This window comes from Pituophis catenifer, unplaced genomic scaffold (genome assembly GCF_029215685.1).
Source record: "Pituophis catenifer annectens isolate HBS135680 unplaced genomic scaffold, rPitCat1.0.hap2 SCAF_2, whole genome shotgun sequence".
NCBI lineage: Eukaryota > Metazoa > Chordata > Lepidosauria > Squamata > Colubridae > Pituophis > Pituophis catenifer.
Window position 1 is genome coordinate 145872360 of NW_027256882.1, and position 26697 is coordinate 145899056.

The 26697-nt window shown below is 42.7% G+C and overlaps 1 protein-coding gene across 1 annotated transcript in view; it reads right to left on the reverse strand.

Annotated features, from left to right (window-relative positions):
- Positions 1-26480, reverse strand: part of AXIN2 (axin 2) — a 48646-nt gene extending 22166 nt beyond the window's left edge. Inside the window, exons 1-4 of the mRNA XM_070934741.1 lie at positions 26410-26480; positions 23153-24112; positions 13484-13624; positions 930-1032 (exon numbers count right to left, since the gene is read on the reverse strand). Coding sequence (XP_070790842.1) covers positions 930-1032; positions 13484-13624; positions 23153-23976 — 1068 coding nt within the window. The 5' untranslated portion in view covers positions 23977-24112; positions 26410-26480. The remainder of the gene's footprint in view (positions 1-929; positions 1033-13483; positions 13625-23152; positions 24113-26409) is intronic.
- Positions 26481-26697: the final 217 nt, after the last annotated feature.

The following is a 26697-nucleotide window of genomic DNA, read 5'->3' on the forward strand; positions in this document are numbered from 1 at the left end:
TTCTTTCTCTCTAGGCGCTACCCTATTTCTCTTTATCCCACCCTCTCAAACAGCAAGAAAGAGAATTAGTCCTCAGAAAAGGGTGCAGGAAGGGATTGTCAATCCCCCCACACCAGAGCTTGGTGCCCAAAAGGCTGGCCTAGCACAAAGCAGATTCCTAGATCAGATATACTTTGAGTAGCATTTGGGCCGACATCCACCAGAGCAAAATGAACTTCTCTGTGGCGGATAAAACAAATCTGATATATCTAAGCAACTTTAGTAAAACAGGTGGGAAGAGGAAATGAATACTATTTTAACATTTTAGGAAATTAACTTTCCAGTTATCCTTACAACAGGGAATCACAATCTCTTGTCATTCTTTATTTTACAATATTCATAGCCTATCGCCATTCTGCAGGACTCCGGGTCAAAGACAAGCACATAAAGCCCAATACAAACAGATAAAAATGGTATTACAGGTAGTCCTTGTTTTATGACCGTAATCGGGACCAGAATTTCCTTTGCCAAACATTGTGGCTGTTAAGTGAGTTGTGCCTGATTTCTTGACCTCTGTCGCCAGGGTTGCTTAGTGAACCACTGCAATTGTGAAGTGAATCCCCCATTGATTTTGCTTGTTGGAAGCTGGCTGGGAAAGTCACAAATAGGAATCACTGGGACACTGCAATCATGGTATAAATACATGGCAGTTTCCAAGTGCCCAGATTTTGATCACACGACCGTGATAGTCATAAGTGTGAGGATCTTAAGTTGCTTTTTAAATTGCTGATGTAACTTTCGAATGATCGTTAAACAAATGATTGTAAATCAAGGACTACCTGCATTCAAAACTATCGATCAGCATCCTAGGCGGCCTTTGAATTCATTCATCTATGGGCCAAATGAATGCATGCTTCTTAAAATGCTTTGTCAACTCCAAAAGTACTTACCGGAAAGTGAGGTAGAGAAACTTGCCCGTTGGCCTTGACACTACGATGCATTTCCCTCTGGAGCTGCTTCTTGCTCCCGATTCTGTAAGGAGGGATCCCATCACTACACATGAGAAAAGAAACAATTATAATATTAGGTTTAGAGCTTGTAAGTGTTCAACTGCATCAAGAGCCAGTGCTTTGGAGTTTTTCTTTTAATGAGAGGCCCTCCATTATATAGATGCTTAGAGAGAGGGAAATATTTTGTTTTCTTTTAGAGAAGGCCCCACAGAGACCAGAGCTAGATTTATAAGCAGAAGCCAAGCCTTCAGAATTCCAAGCCAACCTTTGTTTTTTCCCTTCTTCCCTATTTAAATTCAACTGAGCTATAAATGTTTTTCTACTGGGGGAAAAAAAACCAGGTAAAAGAAGAACATCTCTGTTTGTTAGAACCTGGAACCTGGTTGCTAAGGCTTTCTCCCACTTCTTTATTATTCCCCCCCCCCACCCTCGACTTTAAATGCGAGTGGTTTCTTAAAAGTCACAATTCAAGGTGAAAATCCCTGTTTTTGCTTGCATCCCGGCATAATGCTAAATGGCACGTTAAAATAGAAAAAAGCAGCAGCAGGGATTGATTGATGGCACTTCTGTCCCTTCCTACATGCAATATTACAGGTCTTTCCAGTGGTGCAGTCTGAAATGCCAAGTACTTTAACATAAATTGTCCCTGTAGGAAAAGCCAGTGTAATCTATAGCCTTTTAGAAAGGCATCCAGGGCTCTAAAAATAGGAATCTTCAAATGAAGACATGGAATGTTTTTAGAATAGTCAAGTTACTCTCCACTCACCTCTTCACTTTCATTATTTTCAGAGAGAAGGAAAACAGTTCCCTAAATTTATGAAGTAGCTTTCACACTTAGCGCTTGAATGCATGCGCACTGATGGATTGAGAGGCAGATATGAGCATGCGAGCACACATACGCAAACAGACAAATATAAACTTTATATACACATCAATTATTTATTTGTAAAATATAAATAACTTTCTCTAGAAGCTCCTAGGGCAGTGCTGTCAAACTCCCAGCCCATGCGTCACGTGCTGGCCACGCCCACACCCAGTTTAGTGAAGGGGGGAAAGTCCCTATACGTCATGTGACTCCGCCATGATGTGAGTTTGACACCCCTGTCCTAAGGCAATAGATGCGGTTCTCCATCCTCCATTTTTCCTCTTTAATAATCACCCTACGAGGTTGTGATTGAGTTGAGAGACAATGACCAGTTCAAGGTCGCCCACCAGCTTCCATGGTTGACCATGGACTTGAATTTGGGTTTCTCTAGTCCTAGTCTAACATACGGGTGATCCTCAACTCGCAGCCACAATGGAGCCCCAAAATTTCCATTGCTAAGCAAGACAGTTTTTAAGAGACTTTTGCCACATTTTATAACCTTTTTGCCATGGTTGTTAAGTGAATCGATGCAATGCTTAAGTTAGTAACATGGTTGTTAAGTGAATCTGGCTTCCCCCCCATTGACTTTGCCTGTTAGAAAATTGCAAAAGGTGATCACATGACCCCGGGAGACTGCAACCGTCTTAAATACATGCCAGTTGCCAAGCATCCGAATTTTGATCACGTGACCACAGTAATGTTGCAATGGTCGTAAGTGATCATAAGTCACTTTTTCAGTGCTGTTGCAACTTTGAATGGTCATTTAGTGATAAATTGAGGGCTACCTGTTTTAACTATTCCATCACCTTGGCTCTATATTATATGCATACTGTATGTAAGCATAATGAACAAATGGTAGGATAAATCAATAGTTTATGCAACTTTAAAAATCCTTGAAAGAAGAAGGAAGTGATTACATACACACGTGTGTGTGTGTGTGTGTGTGTGTGTGTGTGTGTGTGTGTGTGTGTGTGTTTGGTTGAAGGCTCCATTCAGATTTTTAAACCCCCAGTCATGGAGGTCAAAAATTATGCTGCCATTCAGGATGCTATTATGAATACTTCACTGTTGATTATTTCAATATGAAGAATGGAAACAAGCTAAAATCCTTATTATGAAACCTCTTACCCTTTTATTCCTTAACCCAGATAATATAAACAGATGGTTTTTAAAGGCAAGGTATGTAAATCTAATTAAATCCAATTGCATTTGTTTCAGTATAAATATATTGTTGCAAGGGCCTGTTGGTAAAACAAGTCAGATGAAAAAAAAATGGCTTGTCTCTGGGAAAATATTTTCTGAGCCCAGATCTGCAGAATTTTGAGGTGGAAAAGACCATTAATTCTCTAAGCCAAGTTGAGCCACTGGCAACTTTTTTAGACCATGTACCACCCCAAACCTTACACTGATTTGGGCAACCATTCAATGGCATCCTTGCCTTGGGTTGAGACTACATATCTCATCCTGGTTGAGTTTCTAAGAGATGTACCAGTAAATCTCAACAAGACTGGAGAGCAAAGAGGCTTGGGTTCTTGGTTTAGAATATTTTAACCAGGTCAATACTTTTCAGACTTTTCCTTCAAACAGACCATGATCATGTTCAAAAGCGTCTGAGGCCCACCACATAAACAAGGGGTCAGAACTTAGTAAACATAAGTCTCTTCTCAGTTGGCTCCATAGGAGCCCAACTTTAAAATTACTACTAAAGGTTTATTGTGCGACCTTGTCAGATTTTGAGCAAGACCAATGACCAAAACCTGATCCATTTTTTAAAAAATATTTTCTGCTGCACCGGGGACCACCTATGCTTCCCTTATGGATCTCGAGCGGTTCCCAGATCACACCTAAAGAACCACTGGATCCCAGAACTTCATTCTAAAGGAATTCCTATCTTAATAATGATGCATCACCCAAACTTTCATATATTCAAACCCTGCTCCATCCCTCAAAAGAGATCCATGATGTTTTTGCCTATGCAAAACATCTGATCCTCAAAGGTTCATAGATATGAGTAAATCTATAAACTAGGACAAGATATTGTGTAACCTCTGTATCTCTCAGCTTAAAGGGAAAGTGCTTAAGGGAAAGTGAACTGCATTTACCATTCTGAGAGGTATGAACTAATAATGTGCCAGGTTATGAGAAAATTGGGAGTTTGCTAGGTGATCAGGCAGAAAGAAAAAACAGTCCCCAATCAAACTCATTCTCCTGCTTCCCAATAAAAGTTCATGGAGGGATTTGTGGTCCATGTTAATGACTTCGCAATTCTCAACTTTCTATCTGAGATAAAGACAAAATGTTCATTCTTTTCTCTAAAGAGAAAACTGAAAACCTCCAGAGTAAAATCATTATATGGAAATACTTAATGAACAAGCCTGCAATTTTCATACAACTTCCTTCTCAGAAATGTGACTTGAGTTTTTTTAATTTGTATGCACCATGATTCTAAAGAAAGCCATCCTGGCTGGTGTCATCACCAACAGGAAATCATAGGATCACCAGGCCGAATAGGGAATTGGGGGCCTATTGCAATCAGTGATCTCATGCAAATATTGTCCAAACTGTTAACTTAGTTTGGGTAGCACAGAGGGTATAGAAAGGCAAGATCTTTCCTCAAACTTGTGGATCTCTTTTCCTCAGAATATCTCTGCTCCAAATGTGATGCGTTGGGTACAGTTGGTTGTGATCAGGGCAATATTTTTTTAACACATTTGCTGTTCCATTTGCCTCCAAGAAACAGGTAAAACCAAGCTGAAGGCAGGTGGCACAGTTCAAAGATCATCTCAAACAGAAGGCATTAAGTCCTCTGAAGAACACGCAATGCAACTAGAGCTTCTAAATGTACAACATGCAAATCACATAGTTGGAAGGGACCTTAAGAGATGGTCTGGTCCAACCCTTGACCCAGCACAGGATCCCCAGCAGCATCCCTGAAAAGTGACCAGAAAACCTCTGTTTAAAGATCCCCAGCAGAGGGCCATTTCCTATTTTGTGTGGCCAATCATGCTTTTGAACCAGTTCTTTCTCCGCCTAGCCTTTAGTTGGGCAACTCCATTTTTTTCCTCCACAGTATAAAATTCCTGGGAGTAGATTGCAGATTCAGTCATAGCAGCAAACTACAGTTTACAGAATTCACTCATCGTGCTAATCCATTCCGTGATTTGTTTAGGTTTTCACTTATTTTCCCCCATTTCTCTTCCTATGTGATATACAAAAGAGACTTAACTTGCTAAGACTCTTAAAGTAAATGAAAGAGAATGCTAGCGGATGCAGATATTGGTAGTGAGCTGAGTGAGCTCTCTATATTGTTCAAATTCAAAAAACTTTCCATGCTTTTACAGACATTTCATTACCTGGCTAAATAACATCTTCAGTGAAGATATTACCTAGCTGGGCTATGACACATCTGCAAGAAGGCTACCATGCTCAGAGAGCACCAAGGATTCCAGAGTTCAACCCTAAACTGCATAAATTTGCTTCGATTTGTAATCATTAAGTTATTCATGTTCTACCACGTCATATGCTGCAGTTACTGTTTTCAAGCACTTCAGAAACAATGTACTTTTTGAAAATACATATCCATGGATTAGTTTTGTGTTTGCAGCGGGCTTGACAGTATTGAAAACTAACCATAATGGCAGAGTTCACACAGCACCTAACAACTAACTTGATGGGCTTCTAGTTCAGTTTGTTGGGTGAGTACAGTGTGAGTGCAACAGGACCTGACCCTGTTCTATAATTCCACTTTGCTAACATAAATATAAAACTGAAGATGCATATTATTCTTCCCTGTTTATTTCTGATTTTTAGACGGTACCATTGATATTTTACCTGTATTATTTATTCCATGCAAGCCATCAACATTTTTTAAAGAAATTCTGGTACCGTAGAAATATGTTTAATAAATAAATAAACAAATAGCAGGTGTATTGGTACAACATACTAAATCGCCATCTGTGAACTATAATCTGTAATTGCTAATCCAACATCATACCATACTCTGTTTTAGCATGGTCTGTGAACCAGGCCATTACTCAAAGCCATTTATGGTTTGCTTTGGCTTAGACAAACATATTGTGGTTTGTTAACTGTGATGTACAATGTGATTTATCCACAGGCAATAGGCAATGCCAGTTAATAAACCCAAAAACTCTGTGCAGGAGAGAGGAGGAGGTGGGGGAACTCAGGTATGGCATGATAATATACAGCTGTTAACACAGGCCCAGATTTTGTCTTGAAACTGGAGTTTGGCACAAGGTTTTAATGCCCCATCTCCCATGCTTCTCTGTGGGAGATTATCCCATTTATGTTTCAAAAGCTCAGATGCTTCTAGCCAAGTTGGCTGCAGAGAAGAAACCTGACACTAACCACAGCATCACATTCCTCCAACCGCTCAGACTTATGCTGGAATACAGCCTCTTTCTGTTGTGATGTTACAACAGTGATGTCTACTGTCCTCTCTTGTGGAAAAGCCAGCTCCCTTCCCCAGGCTAGCCTACCCTTAAGTGGCAAAGGACAGAAAAAGCCTGCCATCCAATTTTCTTTATGTGGGGAAGGGCAACATTAACATAACAGTCAATTACCAATCTAGTTGGCTCCTTCTGTGCTGGGAAAGTGGGGGCGGGGAGAGTGGGCTCCTTTTCCAAAATGCCATCAGTCAGCCCTGTGGCATCCTTGGGGTAGGCTAGGAGCTCTCTGGGCTCCTTGAGCCCATTAAGATTTAATTTCCATAATTCCTAGCATGCACCACACTTGGTGCACTTGATGTTAAGTGAATTTTGCCCCATTTTGCGACCATTCTTGACACAGTAGCTAAGGGAATCACTGCCGTTATTAAGTGAATCATGAGGTCATTAAGTAAATCCAGCTCCTCCCCCATTGAGTTTGCTGGCTGGGAAGGCTGCAAATGGTATTCACATGAGCCCAGGATATCTTAAATACATGTCAATTTTCATCCTGTGGCCTTGGGGATGCTGCAATGGTCATACATCTGAAGACTGTTCATAAGTCATTAAACTAATAGTCATAAGTTGATGAATACCTGTAAACCACTTTAAGCTCCTAAAGAACATGTGGGTATAAATCAAATGACTAAATGAAGCCCTTGTTTCAAGAATTGCTTTGGACAACAGAACACATAGCTAAAATACCTGCCCTAAATTGGGGGGCCCATTTATTTCTTCCTTGACCCCTGTTTTTGGTAACTTTTTATTTGATGGGAAGTCCTGGAGAACCTGAAAAGTTGCACATTCTTTTGTGACATTCATTGATCTGATTTAGACCTTACTTTTCATTGAGGAGCTCAGGATGGTGCTGCTCCTCATCACGACCTTGTGAGGTCCATTGGGCTGAGTGCAAGCCACTAGATCCACCTCTCCAGAGAAGCTCTTGTGGCAGAAAGTGGACTGAAACTGTGCTCTCCCTACTCCTGGTGCAACACCTTTACCATTATACTCCACTTAAGAAAGAACATACTTAATATAGTAGCAATTCTTGAAACAAACTCACGGAAATCAAGAATTCCCACTAAGAAAATGTGGGAATGTCCAGTTGCATACATTGTGAATTTCATCGGGCTTATCTCCATGAAAACTTTTTAAAGACTGCACTGTGATAGAGTTGATCTCCAAATAAACCAGAATTAAGAGCCAGGCAACAGTGGAACTTTGGGTTAGATTAAGCAGCCCATCACAAATGAATTTACATTGGAGGTAGACGTAAAAGGGAGTACCATCAAGCCAAGGAAAGCCTTTCCCATATTTATATTTGTGCTGCCACACAAGCTATTGCACAACTGTGAAACATCACAAACACCTCTTAATCTTCAAGCTCCAAGACCTCAAGACATTAAAAAGCCATCATCCATCTATGGCAGACCAGATGCCACTCCAGATATCCTCTGGAAGAACACACAACATTTGCCTCTTTCAAAGCAACAATTTCACTGCATTAGTTTTTCACCTGAAATGTCTCTTCAACCAGAGAAAGAGAAGACAGCTCAAATCTCTCAAACCTATTAAATCTGGCAAAAATATTGAGGCGGAGAGAGAAGAAACTATTTTTTTAACCAAATCCAAGGTATGAAATTTTTACAATTTCAAATCATACAACTTAGAACAGGGCCTCAGTTAAGCACCCCCCGTGCCACTTGTCAAAAACTATCCTATGGGCCAACAGAACTTTACAACCTACATAAAAACAAGGTAGATGCATCTCAGCCTAAAACGAGATAGACACATCTTAACTACATGGAGCAGAGCAAAGAACCTAAGCTAAAATAATACAAATGAGAACATTTAGGGACAGAGAACTGGGTGTGTTTTAGTAATAGGGTGAGAGGGAAAAAATCATGAGTAAGTATTAAGTGATCCCATACAGGAAACACCTGGGAATCAAGAGTGCGTAGAGCATTAAAGCAGTAGTGGGTTTCAAATTTGGCCGCTACCGTTTTGCTTGCCGGCAGGCACTCACACACACGTGCAACACTTCTGCCCAGGTGGATGGGCGGAGCCTCCCGCCGCTGCCGCTACTGGTTCGCCCGATCTGGGGCGAACTGGTAGCAACCCACCCAGGGGTGAAATCCAAAATTTCTCCCTACCGGTTTTGTGGGTGTGGCTTGGTGGGCGAGGCAGGGGAAGGATATTGCAAAATCTCCATTCTCACCCCCACTCCAGGAGAAGAATACTGCAAAATTTCCATTCCCTCCCCACTCCTGGGGGAAGGATATTGCAAAATCTCCATTCCCATCCCACTCTGGAGCCAGCCAGAGATGGTATTTGCTGGTTCTCCGAACTACTCAAAATTTCCGCTACTGGTTCTCCAGAACCAGTTAGAACCTGCTGGATTTCACTCCTGAACCCACCACTGCATTAAAGTGTACATGAGTTGCTGTGTGTGTGTGTGAGCCAATCTTTATGCTTTCACACAACAGGGCCTGGGAAAAAAAAACCCAGACTGAAAATATGAAAAACCTCTTCCAGTTTAGAAAGAAAATGCCGGATAGGGAAGCCATGGGGGTCTCTGATTATTCAATATAAGACTGCATCTTCTTTTCGCCTGTTATTGGTTAGCCAGCAGGATACTCAGCCATAGAGGTCGGGGGTGAGGGGGCTTAATGATTCATCTTGTACTGATAGATTGCTCTGATTTTTATTATATATATTTTAACTAACCTAAATCCTTATCCATAATACTTGGGCTTTTAAAAAAACCAAACAAAACTTGGTTTCATTATATCTCATTTGGGAATATCTTGGTGGTTGAAAAGAGGGCCTTCTCCCTAATGAAACCTTAGTGATATGAGGCTATCGGCCCCGTCTGTATCATTTTGTCCTAATTCAATGCTCCTTGTCCATCCAGGTAGCCCCTCCAATTTTCCCCAGTGTTTGGAAGACTCCCCAATGCAGCAATTTGGAGAAATGAGAGGGATCCTCTGAATTGGCTCACTTAAGAACTGCCTCTATCTTGGAACAAGCTGTTAATTGAACTTAAATAAAAGGCTCAATGAGTGTCATGTTAGGAGGGGGCATTCCTTAATAGCCTGAGAAACAGAACTGGGTATCCTAATGAGGATTTGAGCATTTTTTTGGTTCTTGAATATTTAAAATAAAAGAGCACTGGAACAAGGCAAGAATTGATAATGCATTCGTGCGAACGAGACAGACAGCTGCTTCTCAAATTTAAAATTAGGGTAGCCAAAGAAGCCAATTAAGGCACAGAGGAGAGAGGACTCATTTTGCCCCGGGGATATTTATTTTGGTTTCAAGCTTTCTTTCAGCCACACATGCACCAAACAGCCTTGGTGGTGGACTTCTAACATCCCCACAGGCTTCTCATCTGAAAAATAGGCAGCCACGAAATAGGCAGCCACGAAGGCAAGGAAGACAGAAAAGTCAAGCCTTTAAGATAAGAAGACGGTTTGGTAAATACGTTGGGGTTGATTTCAAATCCGTCTTAAAATCTATTGTAAGGCTGTTATAATCCTCAACTAGAAGAATCCTATAGATGCCACGCTCGCTAGGCCACTTGAAAGTAAGATGAGATCTGAGAGGAGGGGACACCAAATGTTCCTGCCCAATGCTCGAATATTCGAAAGCTTTTTACATCAATGGCCTCAAAAGTGGGACAGTGTTTTTTGGAAGATGACAAGATGACAATCATGTCAGTCCACTAGCTTTCTCCTTCTTGCCCCTGCCTGCCTATATGTGTGTGTTTAAATCTAAGTCTAGAATAAAGAACTGCACAATTTTAGGCAGCGAGGAGCACAGTTTAATTATAAACATTTTAGCTAACCACTCTGGGACTAAGCCAATCTGTTTCTGGGGAAACACTAGTTTTGAAGTCTCCTTTCCAGTCAGCTGCCATTTAAGCTGAGCCAATTATCTTAGCCTTTTGACTTAGATGTGCCTGACCTAACTTGAATGTAGTTTTACTGCTTCTTTTGAAATCTCAGGCTTTGGCGCATATGCATTCACTCCCATCTTCATTTGGCAATGGCTGTGGAGCACAGCCTCTGATCTTGCCAACATCAAAAGCCTGGTTTGTAAGATAAGGTAATATTTGAAGTTCACTCAGCAGTATTCCCCTGGGTCCAAAGTAAATCCATAAATAAGATATAACCAAATAATAAGACGCTCCCTTTTCAGCTCTCTTTCTTCTCTCTATTTCCTTCCCTCCAATCAAGACATGGAAATTGGAGGTGCTTTGTGGTCGGCACCAAAAGAGCACATGAGCAACCAAAAACGTCGCCAGGATCCTTTTGAGATTAACTGCAAATTCAGACACAAAGTGTATTTGTCTCCCCTTCTAGAAAGGCCACACCAAACCTTCCAGCCCAGTTCACCCTGGCTTCATATATCTCTACATTCTCTCCCTCCGTTTGCCTCCCACCCAAGAGGCAACCTAAATGCACAATTGGGAAGTCAACAAAACCTATAGGAAAAGGCACTGATGTCCTTTGCCGCAGCATCAAAGGAAGTCAATCTACCACAGAAGCAATGGATTTTTTTTTTCTTTTTCCTTTTCCAATCCATTCCCCCAGCCTGGACAGAAAATACCTTTCCCCTTTGAGCTTTTGCTCAAATTTCTCCTTTGTACACCCAGGGGGCAAGGGAAACAAGTCAAAGGCAGAAAAACCTGGGCTGGAGTTGGCAGCAGGAGCAGGTGAAGAAAAGTGGCTCCTTCGTGCTAGGTAACCATCCCGGATCCTAACTGAAATCCATGTTTTGTCTGTTCAATGCCTCCCCAGCGGTATAAATCAAGCCAGCTTCCCTGGCTCCTCATGACCTGAAGGAGCTCTTGTTATGGCAGGAGCAAACAGGGCAGCTTCTTTTATGCTTTGCTTTAAGGGGGAGCTCCTATTCACTTGTTCAAGTCAATTTCAAAGCTGCCTGCTAACCTCTTATCCTCTCCTAAGCTCCCCTAGATGAACAATGGGCTGAAAGGGATTCAGTTAAGCCTTTCATCCATCCACTCCCCCCCCTCCCCCACCTGCCCCCCTTTGCACTTTATTTCTCACTCAGGCCTCTCATCTGCAGAAGGCCCTACAATTGGCCTGGCTCTGAAGAGAGGGTATAAGGATCCCAGCCGTAAGGAGCCATTGCTAGTCCAGAAATGACTAACTCTGTGGAGGCACAAGGATGGGCCTACCCACATCCTGGCAAGCCAGTCTTGGCGATCCTCTTTTTAAGAATAGGCTAGTCCACACTGTGTAGCCCCGTAAGAGATGGGAGAGGCGGTTTACACGATTCTTTCAGGGAGATTTGACAACAAAAATGGAGCTAATCTGTACCATTTAAGCCCAAAGGAAGTCCCCCTATACAGATAGTCCTCGACTTACAACAGTTCATTTAGTGACCCCCGTTCGAAGTTACAACGGCGCTGAAAAAAGGCACGTAAAACCATTTCTCACCCTTGTTACAACCGTTGCGGGATCCCCATAGTCACGTGATCAATATTCAGATGCTTGGCACCCGATTCATATTTATGACGGTTGCAGTGTCCCCAGGTCACGTGATCGCCTTTTGCGAACTTCTGCCAAGCAAAGTTGACGGGGAAGCACTTAACAGCCATGTTACTAACTTAACAAATGCAATGATTCACTTAACAACCGTGGCAAGGAAGGTTGTAAAATGGAGCAAAATTCCCTTAACAAATGTTTCGCTTAGCAACAGAAATTTTGGGTTCAATTGGGGTCATAAATTGAGGACTACCTGTAAATGATTGGCTTCCATGAAGAAGCATGAGCAACATCAAAACTGCCTGAGTGCCTACAAGGGCCACCCAAAGGATGTTTACTCTGCAGTCCATTTCAGGGGGGTTCTAGATTTACTCCCGGGGCATCAGCTGACTCATGAAAGGAAGTAGAGAAACCCCTTAATTACAGCAAAATCAATCAATGTATTTCAAACTTCTTTCAACAGCAAAATGTACCATGTCCTTCTAATATCCTGGAATATTTCAATAATAAAGCACTGCCTTCATTCAGAAACAGGATAGAGATTACAATTTGAGAAAAGAGGAGGGCAGAGAGAAAAGAACTGGTAATGCAATTTAACCACCAGAGATTATATAAAGGCTGACCAAGAGTCCGTCTTTCTTTCTTTCTTTCTTTCTTTCTTTCTTTCTTTCTTTCTTTCTTTCTTTCTTTCTCTTTCTTTTTCTTTCTTTCTCTTTCTTTTTCTCTCTTCCTTCCTCCCTTTATTTCTCTCTTCATTTCTTTTCTTTTTCTCTTTTCTTTCTTTCTTTCTTTCATTCTTTCTCTTTCTCTCCCTCTTTCTTTCTGTCTTTTTCTTTCCTTCCTTCCTTCCTTCCTTCCTTCCTTCCTTCCTTCCTTCCTTCCTTCCTTCCTTCCTTCCTTCCTTTCTTTCTTTCTTTCTTTCTTTCTTTCTTTCTTTCTTTCTTCCTTCCTTCCTTCCTTCCTTTTCTTTCTTTTTTCTTTCTTTCCTTCTTTCTTTCTTTCTTTCTTTCTTTCTTCCTTCCTTCCTTCCTTCCTTCCTTCCTTCCTTCCTTCCTTCCTTCCTTCCTTCCTTCCTTCCTTCTTTCTTTCTTTCTTTCTTTCTTCCTTCCTTCCTTCCTTCCTTCCTTCCTTCCTTCCTTCCTTCCTTCCTTCCTTCCTTCTTTTCTTTCTTTTTCTTTCTCAGTCAAGATTTTTGCAGAGGACACCATTTCCCTTCCAGAGGGAAACTAAAAGAAAACAGGCCAAGCCTCCTCTAATTCTAGTTCTAATATTGGCACAAGAGGTCACTTGCCTTTCAGATCAATTGTACTTGGAAGCGTAGCAATAACCTGAGAGCACTTCCTAAAGGAAGCAATTTATTTTTTTAACACGGTCATTATTTAATGAGAGCACACACAGCCCTAAAAACACCTGAAACAAGACAGCAAATAAGGGACAACTTACAGACATGCTCCATGGGGCAGAAAAAAAACTGTAGGTTTTCCAGGAGAACGAGGCCATTTGTCTGAGACTTTGGAAGAATAATCCCTATCGAGCAATGAAAACGGTGGAGACCAAATCTTACTTTTGCCGCATATACTGTTCTGTTCCAATCATGTGCTCAGTTTAGTAGGAAGGATAGCCCAGAAAATTTACAAACTTCTCTCCAATTCCAATGATGGAAGTACTTACACACTGCTGTCGGTCATTGACATAGAATCGTCAGTCAGAGCGTCGCTAGAAATTTCGCTGTCGTTTGCACTAGTAGCAGGAGCAAAGACATAGCCAGAATTCACATGATAAGGGTTAACTGGATCATTTCTCTTGAAGGACCTAGAAATGAGCAAAAACAGAGAGCCCTGTTAGTCTTTGAACTCAGGAAATGCAAACTTTAGGAGACCAAAGAGTAAGGTAGCAGTTACTCAAGGCAAACTACAGACCTAGCATTCCCAACACTTGGAGGGGAAAAAAACCCACCACAGATTCCATGGAATTCTTGAAAATGAGAAGTGTTTAAGATGGACCACAGTTTAAGCTTTCTTCCCACTGCTTTAAGCTTTCCCACATAATTTCATAGGTCGCCTGTCTCAATGACTTCACAGGATATTTTAAATTAGGGATAGAGAATCTGGAGCTCTCACAATGTTTTTGGACTTCATCTCTCCTTAACTCCAGCCACTAATTATGGGATTGTGGGAGCTTCAGTCTCAGACCTCTGAAGGGCACCAGGTTGCTTATCCATGACTTCAAGGCACCAACTATTGAACTGCTTGAAAAAGAGTCATCCAACTTGCATTCCTTTCCTCTGTTCTTCCAAGGAGCTATCTTCAAGTATCTCTACTCTTAACTTATCCTCACAATAAAACCTCTGAAGTAAGTTAGTCATATTACTGAGTTTGGTTAACCCTTTGTCTTCCTGGTTTTAGAAACTATGTTTTACCAATTTACACAGTTGCCCTCCTTCTAGGTCTTGCTATTTCAAAGATGATAGAGATCTACATCAAGGGTGTCCAACCTTTGCAATTTTAAGCCCTGTGGACTTCAATTCTCAGAATTCCTCAGCCAGCCATGTTGGCTGAGGAATTACGGGAGTTGAAGTCCACAAGTCTTAAAGGTGCCAAGGTTGGACACCCCAGGTCTAGATAGAGTGGAAAAGGGGCCATCAATAAAAGTCACTCTAGCTGTCAACACCTTTTTTTTAAGAATAACCCCATCTCTATCTACCCTGAAATAAGATCTTCTTGTGAACAGTTGGACTTTGTCCTATTTAAGCAGGCAGAGGCTGCATTCATGAATGCTAAGCCTACTTAGGACAAAGCCCAACTGCACACGAGAAGATTTCCCTTCATTTCTCACATTTACCATATGATAAACAGCTCTGCAATTTTGTTTTAGAAGTAAAAACGCTATAACTCTATTACACTTTGCAAAACTGACACTCTACACCAGGAGTGTCAAACTCAATTTCATTGAGGGCTGCATCAGCATTGCGTTTGACTTTGGAGGGCTGGGGTGGGTGTGGCCAGCTCGTCACTTGTGTCGGGGGTGCCTGTGGTGGTCCGAGCACTCTGCCAGCAAAAATGGGGTCTTGAGTTCTGTTTTCAGCTGTGATGGCCCCCTGCAACCCTCTGCCATCAAAAATGGAGCTCGGGTGGGCCGCCCGCAGCCCTCGCGAGCTCAGTTTTCAGCTGTGACAGCCTCCTGCAACCCTCTGCGGCCCTCCCAAGCTCCGTTTTTGCTGGCCGGTCCTTTGCTGTTTCCAGTGCGGCCCTGCAGGCCATTCTAACAACCCCACAGGCTGGATCTAGCCCCCAGGCCTTGAGTTTGACACTCCTGCTCAACACAATATACTTACGAACCTCTCCTTGACATTTATGGCACTGATTCTCTGACCAGCCAGTGTTCAAAATTGTCCAAAAAGCTGTCAAGCCATCTACCCTCAGCCTATCCCTTAATAATCCCCCTTCACTACAGGTAATCCTCAACTTACAACAGCAATTGAGCCCAAAATTTCTGTTGTTAAGCAAGACAGTTGTTGAGTGAGTTTTGGCACATTTTGCAACTTTTTCTTGCCATAGTTGTTAAGTGAATCACTACAGTTGTTAATAACACAGTTGTGTTAAGTAATCTAGCTTCCCCCATTGACTTTGCTTGTCAGGTCAAAAAAACCTGATCACATCACCCCAAGACACTGCAACTGTCATAAATATGAAGCAGTTGCCAAGAGTTCAAATTTAGATAACGTGACCATGGGGATACTGCAAGGTAAGTGTGAAAACAGCCATAAGTCATTTTTTTTTTTCAGTGCCATTGTAACTTTAAACAGTCCCTAAATGAATGTTCGTAAGTCGAGGACTACCTGTATATAACATTTCCATTTTGGTCAGGGTCCCCAGCCGCACCCCACCAAATAGCACTAGCACTTAGACTTATATACCGCTTCACATTGCTTTACAGCCCTCTCTAAGTGGTTTACCGAGTCAGCATCTCCCCTCCCCAATCAATTTGGGTCCTTATTTTACCCACCTCAGAAGGATGGAAGGCTGAATCAACTTTGAGCCTGCTGAGATTCGAACTGCCAAATTGCAGTCAGCCAGCAGAAGTAGCCTGCAGTACTGCACTCTAACCACTGCGCCACCTTGGCTCAATATATATTCAACTACTTTCCCACTAAAACATTGAATGTTCATATTCTTACTTCTTCATGAAAAAGGGAGCAGAAAGGGTTGAAAAGGGGCAAATGAGCATCACCATTGAAGAGATGAATTGACTTTCCTGAAATTTTATCAGGGCCAAAAGCTCACAGCGTGACATTAAAGACACAGGACTCCCTTCTGCCTCCAATTGATAATAGGATTCATTGTAAACCTACAGTACATTACAGGAACTCTAGGCTAATGCAATGTGCTTGGGAAATCTGATGAATACTGGGAATTAGTGGTAAGCACACCCACAATATTTTAGGGTTATTGTCTGTGCCCTGATAGAAAGGTTATGGCTTCAAAATCAGCCAATGAGCATCTGATTTTGGAAGAGAAAGCAGAGGGCTTCCAAAGGCAGGGAGGTTCAATGGGAAAGCAGGAATCTGATTTGAAGAGCAAATCAATCTTTCCTCATCGATCTATAATCTTAAGGAGAAATGCACAAAAGTTTCTTTTTTATGTGTGGTAAGCACACTAAAAGATATTTCTTGTTTCTTTTCTTTTTTTTAATTCTGGGTCATCCTGCCATCTTAATTTTGGATAGCAACAGGATACAGGTAATCCTTGATTTATGACCACAATTGAGTCCAAAATTTCCATTGCTAAGCAAGATAATTGAGTTTTGCCCCATTTTATGACTTTTCTTGAAACAGTTAAGCAACTCGCTGTGGTGGTTAAGTTAATAACACGGTTGTTAAGTGAGCCTAGCTTCCCCATTGACTTTGCTTGCCAGAAGGTTGCAAAAGGTGACCCACAGGACCCCAAGACACTGCAACTGTCATAAATATGAGCCAGTAGCCAGTTGTCTGAATTTGACAGCTGGCTACTGATCACATGACCATGGGGGCAGGGGGATGCGATGGTTGTAAGTGTGAAAAATGGTCATAGGTTCTTCAGTGTTATTGTTAACTTTGAATAATCACTAAGCAAATGGTTGTAAATCAAGAATTTTACCTGCATTGTCACACTAGTAGTTTGAATAATTTATTTATTTGTCAAATTCATATGACCAACCATCTTACCCAAAGTGATTCTGGCTGAGATACAATAAAACCATAGAAATAGATAAACGTCATGAGATCAACTTGGCAATCCCATGACAACGATAAAGATGAATAAAACAAGACTACAAGCTGGGGGAGGGAGATGTTTACATATAGGGTAACCAGCATTGAATGAACACCCTTCACACAGAAGACTTTTAAAGCAGAGAGCAAGATGGCAACACCAAGTACAAAAATGTGCAGAATTGGCAGGACCGTTTAGAGACCAAAGGTCTCAGAAGTTCTTCCTCACTGACAGCAACACCTTTAACTCTTCAGTTCTTAAAAGCCTGGAATCCAAGCTGAAGTTTACCAGATGTTCCTTATTTGAAGCAGTCACCCCTTGTTCCAGATGCCTGTTTCCATAAAATACTGAAAAATGAATGAAAGGGCACCCCCCCCCACCCCATCCCGGCTGTCAAATGTACACCACTTCCAGAACATTCCACAGCACAGATCTCAGAGGGGCCCAGACCACATCCCTCATCCGGAAGAAACTCAGCTTGGTAACTCTTTTTCACTGGAGAGAGAATTGCTGGTTGCAACACACGTTGTTCCATGTTCAGAACCACTTGTTCTAATCAAGAGTTGCTCTCAAGGAGCTCAGAAGGCAGGATGGGTGGAGAAGAAATTCAGTTCTGCAAGGCCAAGGCATAAGAAGGGTGTCCTTTTTAAATTATTTATTAAAAAACATCCCCTCAAACCACTTGGAGAGAGTGGCAGAACTTCAGTAAACAGCCTGGCATCTTTAACGGAAAACATCATTTCACCCTTTAATATTCTAGTCCAATGATGGTGAACCTTTTTGGCACCGAGTGCCCAAACCAGAACGTGTGTGTGCATTACACGAGTGCACGCACACGCCAGAGTACCATAAACCCAAAACCAGCTGGCCGGTGGGCATGTGTGTGCCAGAAACCAGAAGAGCAGCTGGAAACGGTGTGTGTGCCCAGAGAGAGAGCTCTGTGTGCCACCTCTGGCACACGTGCCATAGGTTTGCCATCACGGTTCTAGTCCCTTTACTGTATTTTCGTGCATCCCAATTGCCCACTTTCACCCTTCTTAGGTAGCCTTTGCTCACTTTTGTCACAAGCTGAATGTCTCTTCTCTCCTGTCTGTTGCATTCCTCCATTTCATGGGGGTCCACCAACCTTTGTAAAGAAGGGGGTGGGGGTGGATAGGAAGGAACAGACAGAGGGGCAGCCCACCTCTTCAAGGAGTAGTGGCCAAGAGTAGTGGTGAACTTTCTCTATCTCAGGCTGATCTTTGCAAGGAGACAGCACTGCCAGAGAAGGAGCTATTTCTGCACATCTGGGACTGCACTCATTCCCAAAATGCACCAATATTTTTTTTTTAGTGGGAAGCTCAAGATATCTAAAAGATGAGGGAGGGAGGGAGGGAGGGAGGGAGGGAGGGAAGGGAAGGGAAGGGAAGGGAAGAAGGAAGGAAGGAAGGAAGGAAGGAAGGAAGGAAGGAAGGAAGGAAGGAAGGAAGGAAGATAGATACTAAACATGACATATGGAGAAAAGTCTGGGGTTGTTTTTTGTTTTTTTTATGTTTCTTAACAAGAATTTTTTTTACTGGGAGGATGGGAAGTAATGGCAATTCTACCTGTAAAAACAAAGCCAATTCTCTTGATAAGGCATCTCTGCTTCTGAAATTCCAACTTTCAGTACACCGTTAATGGTGTTTTTTTTTTTTTTATTATTATTATTTTTTAGGGAAAGGGGGCAATTGAAGCCTTTTTACCTTTTATTGCTCTCCTTGGAACTGTTTCATGTCTTGTTTTAACACAACCCAGGCCCATCAGAGCTTGTTGTTGTAAAGTATCTGGTTTCAAGATGCAAGATTCATCTGTACAGAACCAGCCGGCCTCTTTCGGGGGGATCCTATAGGCCTTTTCTTTTCAAGCACATGCAATGTGAAACATGCCAGCGCAGCAACCACTGGAAGTTATGTTTACAACGCATCCCTATGGGAGGGTTAAGAAGAGCCTCTTCAGTAGTGTAAGCAGTCACTTTGGAGAGTTCATCATTTTCGACAAGAAAGAGCTTCAAAACTATTGCTTTGAAGTTCAACAGGAATGGTAAGCACCATCGAAGAGTTTTATAAATCCCTGAGACACTTAGCTTACAACTTCTTTTTCAGCATTTCAACGAAGTGGATGGAAAAGTCTTCACACAGAATTATAAAAATAAAACCGGGGCGGGAGGGGAAATCCAAGATTTGCCCCTTACAACCTAACATACAATGAGTAAACCAATTAAAGGTAGTTACTTTGAAAAATAGGGGGGGGAGATTTTGACCACACTAACACCTTAACTGCAACCAAATCTCATCAAGCTATCTTGTAACTCCTCTGTGTAGGGATCTCCATCATATCTTTCTTCAAGGCCGCCAAAAGCTCCATCACTTTAAGACTGAATGGTGAGAAATATTTTCAAGGAGCAGGTAGTAGCTTCTCTTCATCATCAAAGAGGACATTAACAGAATAACAAAATTGGAAGGGACCTTGGAAGTCTTCTAGTCCAACTTCATGTTCAAGCAGAAAACCCTGTACCATTCCAGACAAGTGGTTATTCAGTTTTTTCTTAGAAGCCTCCACTGATGGAGCACCCACAACTTCTGAAGGGAAGCCGTTCCAATGGGTAATTGTTCTGTTAGGAAATTTCTGCTTAGTTCTAGGTTGCTTCTCTCCTTGATCAGTTCCCATCCATTGTTTCTTGATCTGCCTTCTGGTGCTTTGGAGAATAGGTTGATTCCCCCTTCTTTGTGGCAGCGTTTACAGTGACCCTTAATAAAAACTCCTTTTTCTTCTCCATTTTTTTCTTTCAGTTTTGCCTTCCTGCTTTATACAAAGCTTCAAAGCTTCCTTTTCGGTCCAAGCAAGAGGGTGCTGAGAAATTGTAGCCAATTTTCAATTCACAGCAATATACAGTTTGGGGGTGGAGAAAGCAAAATGGCGTCTAATTGATGACAGTTTTCATGTGACAAACTTGAAAACCCAAATTTATGGCATGCTTTGTCAAAAAACTGTTAAACCAGGCTGTGAAAATTGGTGTGTCCTTCTAGGGAGAGGCATGTATGATTATTTAATGCTGGCAGTGCAGTATTTATAACTTTATAGGAAACTGGTATATAACTTGCCTCTTCTCCAAAAAAAGAACCAATGAGAAGAAGGCATGGTTGCACATGCAAGGCCTTGTCGTGGTGTCATTTAACTGTGGATACAAGTTAGCTTCAGTTAATAATTATTTCTCATACAATAAGTGCCAACCAGCAGCTCTTTTGATCAATGAAGACCTATCTGCCGGATCCATCTCATTCAACAGCAAAGCTAGCTTCACTCAGAACTTGTCTTATTGTCTATACTGTAGGAAGGCAGATCTGGGCCCAAGAACTGGCACATTATACATTTAGACTACAACATAGACATTTCATTGTATGGGGCTTAAAGTAACAAATCTCAAAGTAACTGTCGCAAGTCCACATGGCAGAGAACAGCATCTTGCATGTGTGATAGTCGTTTGGACGAACCTTGAAATAGCTTTTTTGCCTCAAAAGTCATTCAGCATATACAGATATGCTTAACACACAAATCAGATGAGTGTTGTGTGTTAATTATGCATTACGGTTGTAGGCTAGTTGCAAGGGGAGGGGGAATATACACCAAATCTCTATAACTATCTGTTAAACTGATGCATTAGCAGAAGGTAGATTAGATATGTATAGCAGCAGTTCTTTTACCAAGTGGGGACAAAAACCAGGATTTTTAGCATTGGTTAAAACAGAAGAGCAATAGCATTTGATGATCTCTAGACCAAAAGAAGTTTGAGCTTGCTTCCTAGGGCAATATCATGTAACTGTAAGAGCCCAGTTTAGAAACTGCTACTGGATCTGACACTTCCAACAAAAGTACTCAACAATTCTTACAGAGACATAGGTACACAGTCATAAGTAAGTCCTATTTCAATTTCATAGCAGAAAAATTTAGTCTGAGAATGGATGGGCTGGTGTGCCCAAGATCACACCCTAAGCCTGGAGTAGTGACAATACTAGAACTCAAGTTCAAATCCTACTCTCTACTTCGTTATGCAAAGAAGACAGACCCCAAACCTTATTCCATGCCTCTTTGAAGATCATCAAGCAGTTTTGCTTAATGTAAAAGCTGTAAAGAAGTTCCCTATAAAATACCATCAACATATTCATGATAAGATGCGATCAACCATGGGGGTGGGGGGAAATCCTACTCTAGAGCCACTAAACAATTGAATATTAAAATATATTATTTCTGGAGTGCCAGTGGCAGAAAATGCCCTTTATAGTCTTTTTCTTAAGATAAGAAAAATAAATATCTCTAAATGATCATTATCTCCATGCTCAAGTTCACTGTCACAGCAGATATGAACTACTGAAAAGCTGGGCACCATAAGAAAAACTTATTGAGTCTTCAGACAGAAGACTAGAGCGCACATTCCCATCAAACAGATGAAACAAATATGTCATACATGGATGCCATGTACACAGCCAACAATTGTAAGCCGCTCCTTATACATCTGGAGCTGCTCCAGGTTTATACTGCTGTGAGTGAAAGCTGGATTGGAATCAGCTGCCTTGCCAGTCCTATCCCTAGGAAAGACCAAGTAGTCCCTTTGCTAAAAGTCAAGCAAAAAAAAAGACAAGGGATGCAGTTCAAGATCCCTCCTCTTAGAGGCAGGCCATGGTCGGTACAAGCTGAAAAAAAGAGGAGATGCCTGAAGTCCTTTGATGTCCATGAATCACAGAAACACTCACAAAATTCCTGTAAACCAGATGTCAAATACTTACCAGATTTAGAAACTCCCAAAGCAAGACAGAATACAGAAAGAGAGAGAGAGAGAGTGTGTGCGCATGAGAGAGAGAGAGAGAGAGAGAGAGGGAGAGAGAGAGAGAAGGTCCTTCTGCTCTACCGTTTCATATGCAACCAATTCTGATTTATGAAGGCAAAAGGGGAGGGGAGGGGGAATAAGAAGAATAAGAGCATAGAAGAGCATGCTACTCTGCATGACGGAAAGAGAATATGATGATGTTGCCACTTGGGGTGATGAATTCTTGCCCCACTTTCAGCAGCCAATGCAACCAAAGGAAAGCACACATCATTCTCTTGGGGTTACCAAAGACAATGTTCAAATGGAGAAAAAAAAGCAACCTTCAGATGAAGACTACATGCCATTCATGTGGGGAAAGCTCCACAATACAAGCACAATCCTTCACACAGAAAAAAAACAACCACAATCCTAGGTTGAAACCCTGACTTCTCCCTTTCCAAGTAGAAAACTGTATCTGAATTCTGCAAGAAGAGCTGCTATTAGTTGGAATAGACAAGTAGTGAACTCAAAGGACCAGCACTTTAAGTTGGTATCAAGCAGCTTCCTTTGAACCTGGAGCACACCGTTCATCTCTGACTCTTGCCCTTACTAACATCCTGTACCTGGAGCCATCCCTTTAGCTAAGTTTGTTTTGTTTGGCTTAAGAAATCCTATTTATCTGGCTAATATTCATTTATCAAGCTACTACCTGATATTCCTTATGGAAGTACCTCTGTGGAGTCATCATCTTCTTGAAGTCAACTTGGTTCAGTTTTACAGGTTATCTCAATAATAATATGGATTTTCTAGTTCCATCATCACATAATTGCTCTCCATTTTCTACATGTAATCCACATATTTCAACACCAGCTAGGGATGAAGTTGGCAAACTAGTATTTCATTACTCATTCACATGCCTAGATGGTGCTCTTCCCAGTTCCTCTTAATGTGGTTTAAAGTGGTAACAATTAATGCATGTCTCAAAGAACAAGAGCCCTTTGAAGTTCCTTTTTGATGTCTAAAAGAGGTTTAGAACTGGTGGGTCTTAAGAACCACAACGTACTCCTTTTTTTTTTGTATTAGGGGAAAAGGCAGCCCTCCCCTCCAGCAAGAAATAAATGCCAAAATTGGGAAGCTTCAAAAAATAAGAGAGTCTCTTTGCCAGATTTGACTTAAACCAGGAACACAACATTAATCTAGACACTCCTTTTGCAACACACTGTAACCACTTAACACCCTCCCATAATAAATGGAATCTATTGCTCTTACCTGAACCCATTTTCCACAGTTTCTGTAGCTCGGACACTGGCTGTAGCCCTCAAGGTCTTACTGGACAGTCCAAGTATGGAGGGCAAAAGTTTGTTTTTAAGGTCAGCACAGCTCCATTCCTCTTCTTCATTCAAGGTAGGGAGATAGCCACAATCCACTTTCAAGCTGCCTAGTCCATTGCTGTTAATGTAAGCAGGGTTTTCTCCCCCACTCCTTACATATTCGAGGTATATATCAGAAGTCAAAAACATCTGGTAAGCATTTTCCTCCATCACAGTCTGAATCTCAGTCTGTGCCTGATCAAACATTACAGAATCGATCTGCTGCTTCTTGATATTATCCCGTATGTAGGTCTTGGTGGCAGGCTTGAGTTGCTTGGAGACAATGCTATTATTCTCAATGTACCTTTTGTAGATAGCTTTGGCGACTCTTAAAGTTTTGGCATCCTTAAGGTCCATCTGCCTGAAGCCATTGCAGGCAAACCAAAAGTCTAAAGTATCCACACATTTCTCCCTTTCCAGGAAGGTCCGAAAGAGATAAGCACCATCTTGATCTCCTAGTAAAGAATGCAAGGATTTGGTCCATCGGGCTAGAGGAGAATCTGGAGATGCACTGCCTTCTGGCTCCCCAAGACCATCTTCATTCCTCCTGGGTGTGGAAGAAACAGACATGGCCTTGAAGCTTTGGTTTTTTAGGGCAAAGAAACTGGCAGCCAGATGGCATGGTGTCTCTCCTTCTTCCCCTGGTACAGGGGGGCGTGGGGCATCTTCCCTGAAGCTGCTGCTGGGGTCTGGGAGGTGAGTCAGCAATGCCGCGCTGCTCATGGTTCCCGGGAGTTCCTTCTGATACAGCTCTCTCTCTCTCTCTTTTTTTTTCCTTTTTAAGTTCCTCAGCAATCTGTGTGCCTCTCTCTCTCTCTTTTCTTTCTCAAGTCAGCAGGGGATCCTCAGAGTCTTCTCTCTTAAAGAAGAGGGGGAAAAAGAGGGGGGGAGAAGAAGTATTGATCTAATCAAAACCAGATCCAAGCAACATCAAAGACCAAAAGTAAACAGGCTTTTCAACTCTTCACATTAAAATAAAGAGGCAACCACAGCTATCTGCAGCACTAATCAAAAGTATCAAATACGCTTTTCAAAGAGGAAGACTGAACTCTGGGCACACTTTTAACTCTCCTAGGCAGAGAGCCGGGTGGGGTGAGGGGTTGGGAACAAAAACAAGAAAAGAACTCTCCCCCCCCCCCCTCCTTTATTGCACTGCCTCTATACAGTCTCAACATGCACAAAGAAAAACATCGGGAAGGGTTTCCCTCCCTTCCCCCCCCCCTTCCTACTTATGATAACATCTGAGGAGTCCCAGGAATAATCTCGGATCCCCATGCCGTTCAACCCATTTTGCAGCAAAAAAACATTCCTTCAGCTTTTGCTTCCCTCCCTTCTCTCTCTCTCTCTCTTTGCTAGATAACTCACGGCAAAAGAACAAAACGTGCTTTCCTCAGCATCTGGTTTCCATTTCACTCTCTCTTCTCTCCCCCCCCCCCCGCACCCCAACCTTTCAACTCCTGAAACGTTTAGATTAGGATCACCAGAAACCCTCCTAAGCAAGCACAATGCTGGATGCTCCTCTGAACTGTACCCTGAGAGGGGGAAGAAAAAAAAAAAAAGGTTGAAAAGAAGCTGGAAAGACAAAGCCAGATTTGACCAGCCTCGCGTTGAAAACGAAGACTTTCTTACCAGTTGCGCATTGCCTTTGAAAAGAGCCATGCTCGATTCAAGTATACTGTTGACATGTAATTTCCTCTCCCCCCCCCCCCATTGCTATCCCTACCTTTATCATGCATTGGTCCCCTTTCATACGACAAAGCACCATTTTAAAAAAAACACACACACACACACAATTCAACTCTACGGCGAGCGGGCTGTGCTCGCTACTCCTCAGGCAGCAGAGCAAAGAATGGGCATCCAAAGTTCTTTACCAGCTCACCATAACTCCACCATCCAATCCAGGGAAAAGAAAAGGGGGGAAAAAAGCTGCTATTCCGTCAGACACGCAAAGAGCTGCAAACTCCACTCCAGTAAATGAGCAGCCCAATGCCAGGTTTCCACCAACCTCTTCCACCCATAGCCTAGAGCGTATAAACACATAAAAAGTTCCCTGTATGGTTTCCTGCTCGCCTCAACTTTTCTTAAGAAAGTTCAAAAGCTGCTTCAAAGGGAGGAGGAGGAGGAGGAGGGAAGAGAAGGAGGAGGATGTCCTGGAAGATACCTGAACAAGAGCAGACATTCCAGACCAGGCTGTTAGAATCCTCAAGCATTTCCCCACTTAAACAAGCACTCCATCAAAGAGGCGTTGGGCACGAAGGCGATTGTTTAAAACACAAATTAGATAGATTTTGAGGAGGAGGAGGAGGAGACGGCGACAGTGCAGCCCATACCCCCAGAGAATCATCCCGCAGAGGGAGGGAAACATTAAAAGAAAGAGAGAAAAATATCCCAGAAATGGCGACTGATGGGAAAAGGGGGGGGGGGTGTAAGCAGATCTGCTGAGATATCTCAGGAACTGGGGAGGGGGGGGGGAGAGAGAGAGAGAGAGAGAAGAGGAAAGAGAGAGAGAGAGAGAGAGCTAGCGAGAGAGAAAGGAACGAGAGAACAGGAAAACCTTCCCCGGCCGCCTTCTCCAAGTCCTGTGTAACAACTGACCCCAAAGTCAGCACGCTGCGCCTCTTTGGAGTTCATCGAGGGTGCTGACAGAAGTGGGAGGGGTGTACGCGAAGAGGTGCGGGAGGAGGGACTGGCAGCCAAGGCATCCTTCGCCTACCTACCAACCGAAGCCATCCCTGGGTCTCTACCTCCTTTCCAAGTCACAAAACATTGCTGGGAAAACAAAGGCAAAACTCCTCCCTACTTTACCGGGATGTTTATGAGGGGGTGGGGGGGTGGGGGGTGTAGGTCTGTGAAAAGACCATTCCTTCCCCAGCAGATGCCTCCCCCTTAAACTCTCTCTCTCTCTCTCTCTCTCTCTCTCACACACACACACACACACACACACACACACACACACACACACACACACAGAGTTCAGTGGCTGCTGTGGTTCGCAGAAACCCAGCTCCCTTTTTTTCCTAGGTCTGCTTACTCATAAAAGGAAGGCGCAAACAGCTTCTCCCAACAACTTCAAAGCTCCAGCCAAGAAAACATCAAAGCAACCGGGGAGAGGGGGGGGAGGGGCGAAGGAATTACACACATTCTTTCGCAACTTACCATTGATCCCGTAGTTGGTGGTGGGGCGCTTTCTCCCCGCCCCCTCCGTTAAATCGGGCGCCCGGCGCTTCCTTCCAAACAGCAGGGGGGGCCCTCTCCCCCCCCACCCCCCACCCCCCGGACTCAAAATCTACCTCCCTGAGCCCTTCTCATAGGGAAAGGCGAAAAGTAATCCGCAACGCTGCGCTGATTCCTTCCTATCACCCACCTCCTCACAAGCTTCTCAACAGCATCTGAGAGAGAGAAAAAAAAGGGGGGGAGCGTGGAGAGCTCGGGGGGGGGGACTAG